Raw genomic sequence first — 15041 nt, forward strand, 5'->3', positions numbered from 1 at the left:
GACCAGAGAGATGCATAAAACAGATGCAAAGACATAAAATAAAAAGTAAAAAAATGAAAAGGTAATAGTTATAAGAAAAGAACTGTAGGAATTTAGCATAATTTATCCCATTTCATTGACTCACATCATCGCCTGTCCACATGAGCTCATTGCACTTTGAGATCAAACATTTGTTACAATAAAAGCATGTCATACATGCAGGCCAGCTCCTCTCACAAGAAGAGCCAGCGCCAACGTCTCCCCCATCAGCCTTTCAGTCTCACACTCATGTCATTTTCCAGTGTGCCTCCTGTCTGTTGTTCAGCTTGTTCAGCAATATCATCCTTCCATATTTGGTCATTTCCCCCAACTTCACCACAATTAGTTACGTCTCACTTTCTATTCATACACGTGTTGAATACAGAAGCCTTGTTTTGGTGTTGAATAAATCATGTAATTAATGTTTCAATGAGTAATATGTAATGAGTAATTCATTTTTGGCAACTTGCTTGACTTTTGTTACCATCATTACACACTCCTTTAGCCAAAAGGGTCGAAATAATCCACAAAAGAAGAACAAAAGCCTTTCACTTCTGTCCTGACAGAGAGACTCAAGGCATCATAGACCAAAACCATCTTAGAAACACATTTTCATGCCACAGCTGCCTGATTAATGTCCTCACTTTCACATGGAAGTCATTTCAAGAAAGCATTTTCTCTAATGTGTCCTGTTTCAGTGGAGCTGAAATACAACTTGGACCAGTATGTGAACAAACGCTACCCGGGCCTGGTAAAGATCGTGAGGAACAGCAAGCGGGAGGGCCTGATCCGAGCCAGAATACACGGCTGGAACGCCGCCACAGCTCCTGTCGTCGGATTCTTTGATGCCCATGTTGAGTTCAACACTGGCTGGTAAGAAAAGGTCATGTTCAACACAAGCAGGTCGGGGCTGTTTCTCTGCCCCTCTCACCTTTGTCTTTGTGATTTGCTTTTCATATTTTCAGGACAGGGGGATGTCATGTAAGATTATCATCGTTGAAATTTGCAATTTTGCCTGCCCTTAGCATTTTGATACAGGACCAAGTCAGGTCTAACTGAGACAGCACTTTTCAGCAGAATGACCCTTATTATTGGTAAGGGTTTAACATTAATAAGCTTTCCTCTCTCACATCTCCTTTTAACTTGTGAGTAATGGGCTTCAATTAAAGATGAATAAAAGGACAGCCCAATTTAAATGCCACTACCTGTCCAGCAAATACACACTTATGACAGGAGAAAGAGAGAGCCAAATCCTGGGAAAGGAAAGCTTGAGTTAAATTAAATGTTCCAACATCATCTTACCTGCAAATTCTGGGCTTATTTTGCGACATGAAATTACTTCTGGGGGTCTCAGCCCAATATCTGTCTGCTGCTTAAGTTTACCAGCAAACAAGTTACTAAAATGTATGTAATTGGCATCTAATTTGATCCTGTCGTGCTGTTAGTGTTTGAAGATAATAATAATAATAATAATAATTCTTTATTTATATAGCCCTTTTCACAGCACAGAGTCACAAAGTGCTTCACAAAACATGATAAAACCACACAGCAAAGTGCTTCACAAAACCTGATAAAACCACACAGCAAAGTGCTTTCACAAAACATAATAAGACAACAGTATATACAAAGATGAAGAGCAGCCAAGAATAAAACAACGACAGTAATTAACTGCCCTGCAGTTCAAAGGCCTGTCGAAACAGGTAGGTTTTTAACTGCGCCCTGAGAGCTTCAGACGATGCAGAGGCTCTCAAGTCTGCAGGAAGGGCGTTTCAGAGTCTGGGGGCCACCGAACGAAAGGGTCGGTCCCCTTTAGTTTTGAGGTTGGTTTGGGGAAGAGCGAGGAGCCCCTGGTCGGAGGACCTTAGGGACCGGCTAGTGGAGTAGGGCTGGAGGAGGTCGGAGATGTAGGCCGGGGCAGACCCATGCAGTCCATTGAAGGTGGTTACCAGAATTTTAAATTGGAATCTGAAAGCTATGGGGAGCCAATGTAGGGCGCGGAGGATAGGAGTGATATGACAGGACTTCTGTGAGCGAGTTAGCAGCCTAGCGGCAGCGTTTTGTATTATTTGTAGACGGTCCAGAGATGATTTATTGAGGCAGGTAAACAGTGAGTTACAGTAATCAAGTCTGGATGAGATGAAAGCGTGGACGGCCAGTTCGAGTTCTGAGTGGGATACCATGGTTCTGAGATTAGCAATATTTCTGAGATGGAAGAAGCAAGTGCGGGATAGGGTTTTGATGTGTTTGTCTAGGAGCATGTTTTGATCAAATAAAATGCTGAGGTTTCTCAGGCTGGAGCGGATGTTACAGGTTAAGGCCCCCATGTGGGCAGTCACCTTGGCTACGATGGGATCAGCAGCAACAATGAGAACCTCAGTTTTTTCTGGGTTTTTGCTGGAGGGAGTTGCCTGAAATTCAGTCCTTAATGGTGGCTATGCATTCGAGGAGAACATTTATTTTTTCTAAGTTATCTGGTTTAAAAGATAGATATAGCTGGATATCATCCACATAGCAATGGTAGGAAATGCATTTGAAGCTATTGATTAGGGGGCCTAAGGGGAGCAGGTAGAGAGCCCAAAGGATTGGAGCCAACACTGAGCCTTGGGGCAAGCCGCAATGTAAGGCTGCGGGCACAGATGTGTGAGGGCCGGCAGCCACAGTAAAGCTTCTCTCAGATAGGTATGAGGTTAACCATTTCAGGGCGTTCCCAGAGACACCTACCCAGTCTTTAAGCCTGTCTAGCATGATATGGTGGTCCACAGTGTCAAAAGCTGAGCTCAGATCCAGCAGTACCAGAATGGAGCATTCCCCAGCATCAGATGCCATCATGATGTCGTTAGAGACTCTGAGGAGGGCTGTCTCAGTGGAGTGCTTCTGACGGAAACCGGATTGAAATTTATCTAGGATGTCATGATTGACCAGGAAGGAGGAGAGTTGGTTGGTAACAACTTTTTCAAGAATTTTGGAGATGAATGGCAATTTGGAAATGGGCCTATAGTTTTTAGGCAGTGATGGGTCTAGATTGGGTTTTTTGAGAAGTGGGTTGACGACGGCTTGTTTGAAGGAGGAGGGAACACAACCTGATTGCAGTGAGGTGTTGATGATAGAGACCAGGCTGGGGCCAACAGAACCAATAACCTCCTTCAGCAGGGAGGTGGGGATAGAGTCTAGGGGGCTGGAGGAGGATTTCATTGAGCCAACTAACTTGATGAGGTTTTGCAGGGTAATACAGGCAAAGTTGTTGAGAGGAACCTGTCTAGCAGGGCAAGTGAGGCAGGAGACTGTAGAGGGGGTGATACTGGCCCTCACATCAGAGACTTTATTGACAAAAAATGAGAGGAAATCATTGCAGTCCTGGTTGGATGCAATTGGGACTACAGGGAGAGGGGGGCTGACGATTGTGTTTATGGTTTGGAAAAGGACCCTTGGGTTTCGCCTGCTAGTTTTGACTAGGGTTGCAAAGTAGGCGGCCCTTGCCTTCTTTACACTGTTGTTGAGTTCCCTCAATAGCTCCTGTAGAAACAAACGGTGCACCTGAAGGTTAGTGGACTTCCACCGTCGCTCAGATTGGTGGCATTTGCGTCTGAGGCAGCGTATCTCATCCGTTAGCCAGGGGATGGGTTTTACAGATGAAAGGTTACGGGTTGTAAGGGGGGCAATATCATCCAGAATAGCAGAGCAGTGTGAATTGAAAGCATGGACCATGCAGTCAATACTTTTGTGGGGGGATTGCAGGGATTGCAGAGAGGCTACGTTGCTGTTAAAAGCAGCTGTAAAATTTTCAGCTGAGAGACTATTTAAAATTTGTGAGGTTTTTACCTGCTGCACTGGAGCAAGGTCAGCCTCAAAGGAAAGATTGAATAAGACACACGAGTGATCAGTTACAAAGGGTTGTTCAACAGAGACAGACTCGACGTTTAAAGCCAGAGTGAAAACCAGATCTAACGTGTTTCCCTTTGCATGGGTTGGACCAGAAATGTGTTGGATCAGGTTAAAAGCTTCGGTAACATTTAGAAAGTTGGAGGCAAGGCAATTACTGCTGTCATTTACATGGATATTAAAATCCCCGGCTAAGAGGATCTTCTCATGGTGAATAATAGACGCTAAAAAATCACAAAATTCAGACAGAAAAACACTATTTACTCCTGGAGAGCGATAGACTAAGGCACAATGAAAAGGGTTCAAGCGACCAACTTTACACAGCAATACTTCAAAAGAGGCAAGAGAGCTGAGGCTTACTCTGCGAATTATAAGGCAGTCTTTATGCACAATTGCAAGGCCCCCACCCCTGCCTGTGGCCCGGGGTGCACAGATAAAAGAGCAATCAGGGGGGCAGAGTTCGTTTAGGGAGACATAATCATCACCTTTTTGCCAAGTCTCTGTCAAAAGGAGGAGATCCAGGCCTTTAGAGGTAAATAAGTCATTTAAGATAAATGCTTTATTGTTAATTGAACGAGCGTTCAGCAGGGCTATCTTGAGGGGCAGGGAGGGGACACTGCTGTCAGCTACCAAGACCTGTGACAGGGAGCGCAGGTAACGGGGGGCAGGTCCCCTGTGCCTCTTCCTTTTCACTAGTGAGGGTCTAGCACCGGAGGCAGCATTTTTGATGGTAGCAGGCTTTGTAGAGATGAGGACAGGAATGACAGGTGGAAAGATAGGTTGAGAACTAAATTCGTTCATGTTTATGTTAACAACATGTGAGGCTGTAGGAAAAACTACAGAAAAACTTTCCCTGAAGTTGTTAGGAGCATGGGGAATAGCAGATACGGCGGCAGCAGGGGCTGTGCTGTCTGTGGAGGAGATGTGTAGTGGCGGCAGGAGCCTGTAGGGGGAGTGGTTGCGGGAGGAAGTGCTCACAGGAGTCTCAGAGGACGCCATAGAGGAAGAGGGAGAGGGAAACACTGCCGAGGGGGTGTGGCACGTAAATATTCAACACGTGTGGGCCAGGACGTGTACGGTGTGCTGGGTGTTTGAAGTAAGCATGCGGTTACCAAGTTTACCCGGGTGAAGACCGTCATGCCGATAAAAACGGGGGCGATTCCAAAAAAGGTTAAAATTGTCTATAAAGTTAAAGCCAAGAGTGCTGCAAGCAGACCGGAGCCAAAAGTGGAGAGAGAGGAGTCTACTGTAGCGAAGATCGCCGAGGCCAAGCGTGGGCAGTGGGCCGCTAATGAAGATTGACTTCCCGCAGTCCTTCAGGATGGTGAAAAGGTTTTGAAAGTCAACCTTCAGATGAAGGGTAGCTTTTGTTCCCTTGAAAGCTGCCCGGAGCAGGACAGGGTGGAGGAAGGAAAGGAGTGAATAAGGGAAGAGAGGAGGGACAGCAGAATGATACGCTTGTTTTAAATTGTCTACAGCATCTCTAGATGGCATTGCCAGCCGCAGTAGCGACCTGTCAATCACAAGTAGCCCCGCCCTAAAGCATCCCCTGCTTTCTGGTCTGTTGGACTCTAAATGGACCATAATGTACTAAATGAACATCATGCTGGATTGAAGAAGACTTGAAACTAGAGATTGAGAACATAAACTCATGTTTACAATGTTTACTGAGATAATACATCAGGTTAGAAGTAGGGACATTTTCTCATAGACTTCTGTACAATCAGACTTATTTTTGCAAACTGAGGAGTCGCCCCCTGATGGCCAGCAGAGAGAATGCAAGTTTAAGGTATTCAAGTTCAAGCCTTCACTTTTCAGAACCGGAGGTTGCCGCCTGGTTCCAGCTCTAGCAAATCCTAGCATGTTCACATGGAAACGGGCTACTGACGAGCTAGTTAAAAGCAAGTCTTTTTAATCAGCCATATAAGCACAAAACACATTGGGCCCTAGTTTCGTAGACCAGGCGCAGTCAGCACTCAGCGCACCTGCGCCACGCCGACGGGGTGTGTCCGCCTGGACTTTGCAAGTTTGGTGCACCGCGCAGGCTAGCGCAGGCACACCTCCCGTCTCGCCCAACCGCGCAAGTGGGAAAGAGGGAGGAGAAGAAGGCGTGAGTGGGAGACGAGGAGGAGACAAGGCGTGGACTGGGATTAATACAGCCGATTCAGATCTTCACCAATCAAATGAGCTCCTCTCCTCACCTTTAATGCGTTAGGGGAGGTTCAGTGCAAGTTCCGTCACTTGACAACCCGATGACAGAAGCAGCGCCGCCGCTCCCACCACGCGCATCACGCGCTGTGCGTGCGTATCATAATAATAACAATGCCGATATTATAAAAACCAGGAGAGAGAGAGGGAGATGTTTTGGTCTGAGAGGCTGAGTTTCCGTTACGCGTGCCATCCGCCTTTGACCTGACGTCAGATGTGACGGAACAATCTATATAGATCTATATACCACAGCTTTCTTTGTGTTTGTTTATTCAGTATGCCTGTAAAGGCACAAACATGACAGGGACAGGAATAAGTTCACATCATCCTCATCAGGCAACTGCAAAGGATGCATGTAATAATAATAAGAAGAAGAAACAAATACAAAATAACTGTGGAAATAATAAATATGCCCTGTATCACATGTCCAACCATCACAGAGTAGCACATTAACTCGCACATTAACAGCGTGTGTAAACAATCAACTATAAAATAATCTACGTTCATTTTCTACAAGTCCCACATAAAACACTACATTCCCCATAATGCCGCAGCCTACTAAAAGTCGCCAGATGCGCGAGTAGCGGCATTACAAAGGAATGTTGCTGAGCACAAAACGATACAACTTTCAAAAGAACTTTACAACACCTTACATTAAAATAAAATAACCTCTACGCATTATAACCCTCCCATATTGCTCTCAGAACATATTCGCACACATATTCATATATTTGATGAACCGTCCATAACCTCACCTGTCTCATTCAGCCGTGAACGCAGACTGAAAGATAATCTCCAGTGCGCATGCACCACAGCGCCACAGAGGGGAGTTCTCAGACCAAAATACTTCTGATTCTTGATACATGCCCCCTTGAGACGGTGCTAAATTAATCCTTGTGCATTGATTTAAAGTTAGCTGGAATACAAATAAAATGACACCATTGCATTCACCCCTCCTTAATTACAGCAAACTTTAAGACCATGCGAGAAGACCATCCATCATGGGGGAAACCTGACCGCAGCCGTCCAGAAGGACAGTAACCAAAATTACCAGGTAGAAATATGCCCTTATCCATATAACCTTTGACCCCTCTGATAAAGTACTTCTCAGCCCTTTATTCATATGACTCCAATACCCCATGAAATACTCTCTCAATGGTTTACACCTCTACAAAAGCCTAGAGGGCTTCAAACAAGGCAGACAGGGGCTCTGCATTTCCAAGTTCTCCTATTACCATACTCATTGACTCAAGCAGCCTTCTGACAGGTTTAACTACCCTGCCTGTTCTGGTTGTCGTTACGCCCTCACTAGGGCTACCGATAATCTCTGACGGTTCTAGTGCTTGATTCATCCTGAACAAGTTCTCTCCTGGGAGAACACGAGTCTGTTCTAAAGTGTTACAGCCAACAGAGCCAGTTATACTACTAATTCCATCTAGAGTTGTCACTAAGATGGAACAGGCACTCCTACTGCTCCCCGTCTCATGTGATGTCTCTTGTTTATCAACACCATTCTCAGTGTCAGCCTCAGACACACTACTTAAACTGACGTCATCCCCGGAACTGCCCTCATCTAAAGAAGCCATATGCCCTTCCCCGACTGGTGTAGTCCAATGCTCTCCCATATCAAGACTTGTTTTACTCTTTGGTGGATGTTCTTGAAGAGTATCCCTAACCACTCCACTACTGGCTGTTTCAGGAACTAGGCCATTCAGTATCCAGACAACTGTCCTCTCTCCTGACTCGCTTTCTATACCAGATAACCGCTCACTGCCCAAGGTCTCTGGTTCATCAGTCACTTCCTCTGAGGCTGTGGAGAAGATAGTCGACACTCCTTCTGGTTCCACCACCGGCAGAAAGTTGACTGGCAGAATGAAGTTCCGATGAACAACCTTACTTTTCTTAGTGGCAGTATCCTCAACTCTGTAGATGTGCACGGATGGATCTTTCCATGTGATCACATTAACTGTTGAGTCCCACAGGTCAGCCAACTTGCCTTTTTCTCTTTCCTTCCTATTTGCCAGCAGAACGTGATCACCAACTTCCAGCGGAAAACCCTTCACTCTCTTATCATACTCCCTCGCTTGCTTCCTCTGTGCCTCCGTGGCATTGCTTTGAGCAATCATCAAAGCTTCTCGCAAGTCCCTCCGAAGGGAGCTAACATAGGTGTCATGAGTCACCACGTCTTCATTCCTCAGCGTGCTGCCAAACATGATGTCCACAGGCAACCATGGCACCCTACCAAACATAAGGTAGAATGGTGCGAATCCTGTTGTCTCATGTGTGGTACAGTTATATGAGAATGTTAGTGTCTGTATTATCTGTGGCTATCGCTCTTTTTCTCTTGCCGGGAGGGAACGGATCATGTTGCCAAGTGTGCAATTGAACCTTTCCGTCTGCCCATTACCCATGGGGTGATATAGGGTAGTATGGGTCTTTTTAACTCCCGACACCTGTAACAGTTCTGCAATCAGATGACTCTCAAAATTGGCCCCCTTGTCCGAATGGATACGGAGTGGGAAGCCATAAGTACAGAAGAACTGGTTCCATAACTTCTGTGCTACCACTTTGGCTGTCTGGTTCAGACAAGGGAATGCAAGCGCTAGCTTGGTGAAATGATCTGTTATTACAAGTACATCAACAGTTTCACCATTCCTCCCTTCAGCTGACCAAAAATCTATGCAAACTAGCTCAAGAGCAGCACTTGTCTTGATTGACTCTAACGGTGCCCTTGCCTCTGGCTCAAGGGTCTTGCTAACTACACAGCGTTTGCAGTGAGAGACATACTTCTTAACTTCTCCATCCATTCCTGACCAGAAGAACCTTTGTCATACCAGATAGAGTGTCCTAGTCTGCCCCTGATGGCCTGCATCATCATGGGTTCCTTTAAGAGCAACAGCCCTCATTGAGCTAGGCAGCACTAGCTGGTACCTTTTCCTGCCAGTTCGGTCCTTGGATCTGCGATAGAGAATGCCGTTTGTCATTTCAAGTTTTTCCCAATGCTTTAAAATCCTCAGAACCTGTGTAGTCTCATGGCTTCTCTCCCTACGTGAGGGTCTCCTCTTCCTCTCAACAAAGAATCTCACACGAGCTAAAACACAGCCCTCTTCCTGTTTCCTTTTGATTTCCTCTGCAGAGAAGGCCAGGAGAGCGGGTACGCCCCCCTACAGCAACCCACTGGAACACTGCGCAAACTTGACATTGTGAACCAGCCGAGCACTCTCCCACTGTGAGCAGGATTCCAGGAGTGCTTTAACCCCCTCTCCTGACACTCCAATTTGACCTCCATCTTGGGTTTGCGGCAGGTGACCCTCACTGGTCTGGACATTAACCGACAACCGAAATACCTCTTGTATTCGTTCTGAGGTTACACACTGTCCTCCATTTTCTGGAGCTTCACTAGCATCCAAGACTTTGGGAAATGGTCGTTGGCTCAGGAGGTCAGCAGGTATGTTTTGTGTTCCAGGTATGTACTTCAGGTCAAAGTCAAAGGGTGCAAGTTTTGACACCCATCGTTGCTCACAGGCGTCGAGTTTGGGCTTCGGCATAATATAAGTCAGGGGGTTGTTATCAGTCAGGACTCTGAAATGGTTCCCCTTCAGCCAGTGCGCAAATTTATCACACACAGCCCACTTAAGAGCAAAGAACTCTAACCTATGAGCAGGGTAGCGGGACTGCGACTTTGACAACGTTTTATTTGCGAAGGCTACAGGTCTTGGTTTCTTTTCACCTTCAGGTACTTGACAAAGGACCGCCCCCAACCCATCCATTGAAGCATCAACAAAGAGAACAAAAGCTTTTTTGAAATCTGGGTGGGCCAGAATAGCAGTCTGAGTGACTGCACTCTTGATTTTCTCAACTGCCAGCTCACAGTCAGCAGTCGAGTCCTCAGGCTTTAGACGTCTATGCTTGCTGACACCTGGCTTTCCATTTTTCTTTTTGGTTTTCTGTCCTGCAGTCAGTGCAAACAGCGGCTTTGCCATACCTGACAGACCGTCAATGAAGTGTGAGTAGTAGTTATCCATGCCAAGGAATGATCTTATTTTGGTTGGTGAAGGGGTTTCACCGTCATTCTCCATCAAGTCTACGGCATTCACCTGGTTAATGGCAGAAACCTTTTCCGGGTCAGTTGCAATGCCCTCTGCGGTTACAATGTGCCCTAAAAACTTGACTGACTCTCTGAGGAAATAGCACTTTTTCTGTGCTAACTTCAGGTTATGTTCCTTGAGGCGAGAGAATACCATCTCCAGACGGTCCAGTGCCTCTTGTTCACTCTTTCCAAACACAAGGAGGTCGTCTAAGTAACAGAGAAGGGAGAGGTAATTCTGATCCCCAAAGATTGACGTCATCATCCTGGCAAATGTTGCTGGGCTGTTGCAGAGTCCCTGGGCCATCCGATTGTATTCAAACAATCCAGCAGGGGTTGAGCATGCCGTATATTTGCGGTCATCTTCATGTATGGGGATATTGTAAAACCCTGACGTTAGATCCATTGTACTGAAGAAGCAATTCCCACCCAATGAGGCAAGGGCGTCAGCCTGGTGTGGCAATGGATATGCATCCTTCTATGTTCTCTGGTTTAACCATCTGAAATCGGTACATATTCGGAGCTCTCCCGATGGCTTCCAAACCAACACGAGAGGAGAGACCCACTCACTGTTGGATTTTCGTATAATGCCCTTCTCCTCCATTGCATCCAAAGTCTGCCTCAGCTTCTGGTAGTCGGATGGTGGGACCCTCCTACAAGGCAATCTGAAGGCCGCTCATCCTTTAGTCGATTCCTGTGGACAACCTGCTTTGCCTCTCCACAATCAAGTTTGTCACGGGAGAAGATCCCTTCATATTGAGAAACCAAGTCAACGAGTTTTGCTTTCCAAAAGTCAGACACGTCACAGGACTGTACATCCATCTCTGTTAAGCCTAGTTTTTGAAGTTTTGACATATAATCTTCTCTTACTTTCTCAACCAACTCTAAGTCAGGGGTCTCAGCCTGGGCAACATTCTGTGAAACTGCCTTTGCTTTGACAGGACACCTTTCACTGGCAATGTCAAGCTCTAATTCTTCAAGAGCCAAACATGGATGTAACTGAGCCAACTTGGTGTTACGATGTAGAACAATGGGGTGATCAAGGGGGTTGATTACCTTCATGGGAATCCACTTATCCCCCCACAAGGGACAGACAGTGCGTGCCACCAACACATTTCTGGGTGCAGACCGAGATTCACTGGGTTCAACCATTACAGTGCTTCCAACAGACATTGGCACTTCCTCCTTAAGCTTTCCCCAAATTAAATGCTCGTGTTTTGGCTCCAGGGTCACACACTGCTTCAGTATGACAGTCCCCACTCTTTTCGGTATGTTATCGCCATGCCAGCGATCTACATTGGACAGCAGGTCAAGCAGGAGTTCTCGAGAATCTTCTTTGGCTGGCTGTGAAACATTATCCCAAAACCAGTCCCTGTTTTTCACTTGTCTGATTACATGTCTCATTACATTTGATCCTACTATCATATCATCTATCAGCCCTGGGACAACTAAGAAAGAAACTTTCATTTTACAACCAAGCAGATCTATGTTCAACTCGTATGTATATTTAGGTTTGGCCTCATTACCCCCACAACCTATCAGAACTTTTTCAGTTGGCTGGCTAGAGTTTTCATTAATGACGCTGCTACTCTGTAAGATGCATTCAGCAGCCTCACTCAGGGTACAGGTCGTGGACCCACTATCTACAAGTGCTAAGAGTTCAACTTCTTCTTCAACTACTGCTGGGGTATGGAAGAGATCATCCTCGTCATTTATTTTCTGGTAGCCAGTCTGCTGAACCAGACCATCTAGGGGTGTTGCTTGGGATACGGCCCCTTTTTTGTGGATCACATGCTGCCTTCAATAAGTCTTACTTTCAGCGTTAACATGGGCTGGTCTCCTTGGGGTTGTGTCATGTCCTACACACACACTGTCCCCCTTTTGGTGTGGGCTCTTTAGTTCAAAGCCGGGTCTGGTACAAGGGATGTGGCTACATTCGTTTTGCTCATTTGTTTCCTTCCTGGGCATTCAAAGCCTCTGTGTCCCATTCCATAACACTTGAAGCATAGGCCTTCTCTGAAGCAATGGGCCTTGGTTGAGTGATCTGGGGCTCTACAGACCCTACATGAGTTTAAATTTGTAGCAGGCTGACCAGCCTGTACTCGAGCTTGGGTTTGAGTCTGCTCCTGCATGGCCAGAATCTTTTCCATAAGGGAGATCATTTTGTTAAGAGAGGCTGGCTCAATGTTAGGGGATTGATTTGCATTAACTGGCTGCTGTGCCATGCACCAAGCATTGGGGTTCACATCTTCATTCACTTTTGCTGTGTTTTGTATCATACATGCCCTGGTTGATTGCCTATCTCTGTGGTAACTGTCAATCAATTCCTGTACCTCTCCAACATTCCATTTCTCAAGAGGTTTGCTTCTAAGAGCTGTGTATAGGCTAACATCAGGGCAATGTTTAACAAACATCATGGTCACTTCATGACCTGGGTCCTCCATTCTTTTCCCCTGTCTACGTAGGCATTCATCAGCAAGATCAATAGCCTTATTGAGTCTGATCCAGTAGTCTAAACCACTCTCTAAGGTGCCTTGGTACGGTTTCATAGAAGTCCTGCAGTGGGGTGGTTGATGAGATTGGATCTCCAAAGTGTTCTCTGAGAACAGTGAAGATAACATCAGGGTCTCTGCTTATATTTACAAGTCGGTTGTTGCGGATGCAAATCTTGACAATATCCCTCGCTCGCCCCATTAATCTGTCCATAATTTCATGGCCTTGCTCAGACAGACTGCAGCCCTTCCTTGCCAAATATGTTTGCATAATTTCTTGCCACTCAGTTACAGTACACCTATCTGAGCTGTCACCTCTGAAGTGAGGTGGCTCTTTAACATCAGATTTGAGGATTAGGTTCATTTTTGACCAATCAGGATTTTGGGTTGTGCTTGGGGGAGTGTTTGAATTAATTGTAGCAGTGGCCTGGCTTGCTTGGGAAACCTTAGCTGAGATCTGATTCCCTAACTTGCTACTCAGCTGTTTGATCAAATCTGCAACACCTTCAAACTGATTTAATGATAATAATAATAATAATAATAATAATAATAATAATAATAATAACTTGGACTTATATAGCGCCTTTCATAGTACTCAAGGTCGCTTCACAAAAAGTGTGTGTGTGTGGGGGGGGGGGGGGGGGGGGGGTTAGGGATCAAAGGACTTAGCACAAAGAAATGTTTTGGTGCTTTTTGAACATGGGCAGGGATGAGGCAGAGCGGATGTGGAATGGGAGACTATTCCAGTTTGTAGGGGCATGGGTAGAGAAAGCCCTGTCCCCAAATGTTCGCAACCTTGTGCGGGGTATTGCCAGCAGGTCCTTGTAAGAGGACCGCAGGGAGCGTGACTGGGTGTAGGGGCTTGAGGTATTGTGGTGAGTCCATGGAGAGCTTTGTAGGTGAGCAGGAGGATCTTGTAGGTGATGCGTGACTTGACTGGCAACCAGTGGAGCTGTTGGAGGATGGGAGTGATATTCTGCCAGGGCTTGGTGTTGGTTAGAACCCTGGCAGCTGAGTTCTGGACACGCTGGAGCCTGCTAAGGTCCTTGGCGGGCAGTCCAGGCAGGACACCGTTGCAGTAGTCCAGGCGGGAGGTGATGAAGGCGTGGATGAGTGTTTCTGTGACTGAGTGCGTGAGTGAGGGCCGGAGTCGTGAGATGTTTCTGAGGTGATAGAAGGCAGACTTGGTGGTGTTGCTGATGCGAGATCGGAAGGAGAGAGTGGAGTCCAGGACGACGCCCAGGTTGCGCACCTCAGGAGAGGGGGAAATGCAGCAGCCATCCACAACCAGGGCCAGGTCTCCAACCTTTTTGAGCAGTGGTGCAGGGCCCACCACCATGAGTTCTGTCTTATTACTGTTAAGTTTGAGTAGGTTTGCGGTCATCCATGATACACCACCTGACCGAATTTGGTCACCTATTGGGGACTGAATGGGAGAGTCTCCAACACTCTGTTCTACCAAACTAGCCAACTGACCTCCCCGCCCCACCCCAGGAATTCCCCTTTTCGTATTCATAATATTACCTTCAAGTCGAGCAGGAGTTACATTCACAGAGACAAAACCATTACTTGACATAAATTCATCTGACTGTGGTATACTGACATATCGTGAAGGGGAAACATCTGCAACCCATTGAAGGTCATTGCTGTTCAAATAGGACATAGTGTGCAGAGTTTGTTCCTTCAATTATTGTACACCTGTGATGTCAGGAAGATGTGGAGAAGCTCCCCGGCGATCGGCAGCAGCTGATCTCTTGATCCGGGTCACGGCACCAAATTTGTAGCAAGTCTGCAACGCCACAAAGCTCAACACGACACCACAGCTTTCTTTGTGTTTGTTTATTCAGTATGCCTGTAATGGCACAAACATGACAGGGACAGGAATAAGTTCACATCATCCTCATCAGGCAACTGTCTCATTCAGCCGTGAACGCAGACTCAAATAACAAAGAAACACATTAATTGAAGTGATCGTATAGTGGGTAATCATTATAATCATACCTGTAATGGCACAAACATGACAGGGACAGGAATAAGTTCACATCATCCTCATCAGGCAACTGCAAAGGATGCATGTAATAATAAGAAGAAGAAGAAACAAATACAAAATAACTGTGGAAATAATAAATATGCCCTGTATCACATGTCCAACCATCACAGAGTAGCACATTAACTCGCAGATTAACAGTGTTGGGACCTAACCGTTAGGACTACACAATGCGGCCTACAAAGCCTACCCAATGCGGCCAGACAAAGAGACAGAGGAGATAGAAAACTACAACCACCATTTTAGTGTCACCTCCACCTGGTCACGAGATCTGACGTCACACAGCTGGCGCCCTATTGGCTGGCAACTG

At 46.2% G+C, this 15041-nt stretch overlaps 1 protein-coding gene across 1 annotated transcript in view; it reads left to right on the forward strand.

Moving 5' to 3' along the window:
* galnt9 (polypeptide N-acetylgalactosaminyltransferase 9) overlaps positions 1-15041 on the forward strand; it is a 183699-nt gene that overhangs the window by 49947 nt on the left and 118711 nt on the right. Inside the window, exon 4 of the mRNA XM_084024144.1 lies at positions 717-891. Within this exon, the coding sequence (XP_083880270.1) occupies positions 717-891 (175 nt within the window). The remainder of the gene's footprint in view (positions 1-716; positions 892-15041) is intronic.

The sequence above is a fragment of the Eutrigla gurnardus genome, assembly GCF_963514095.1.
Source record: "Eutrigla gurnardus genome assembly, chromosome: 13".
In the NCBI taxonomy this organism is placed as follows: Eukaryota; Metazoa; Chordata; class Actinopteri; order Perciformes; family Triglidae; genus Eutrigla; species Eutrigla gurnardus.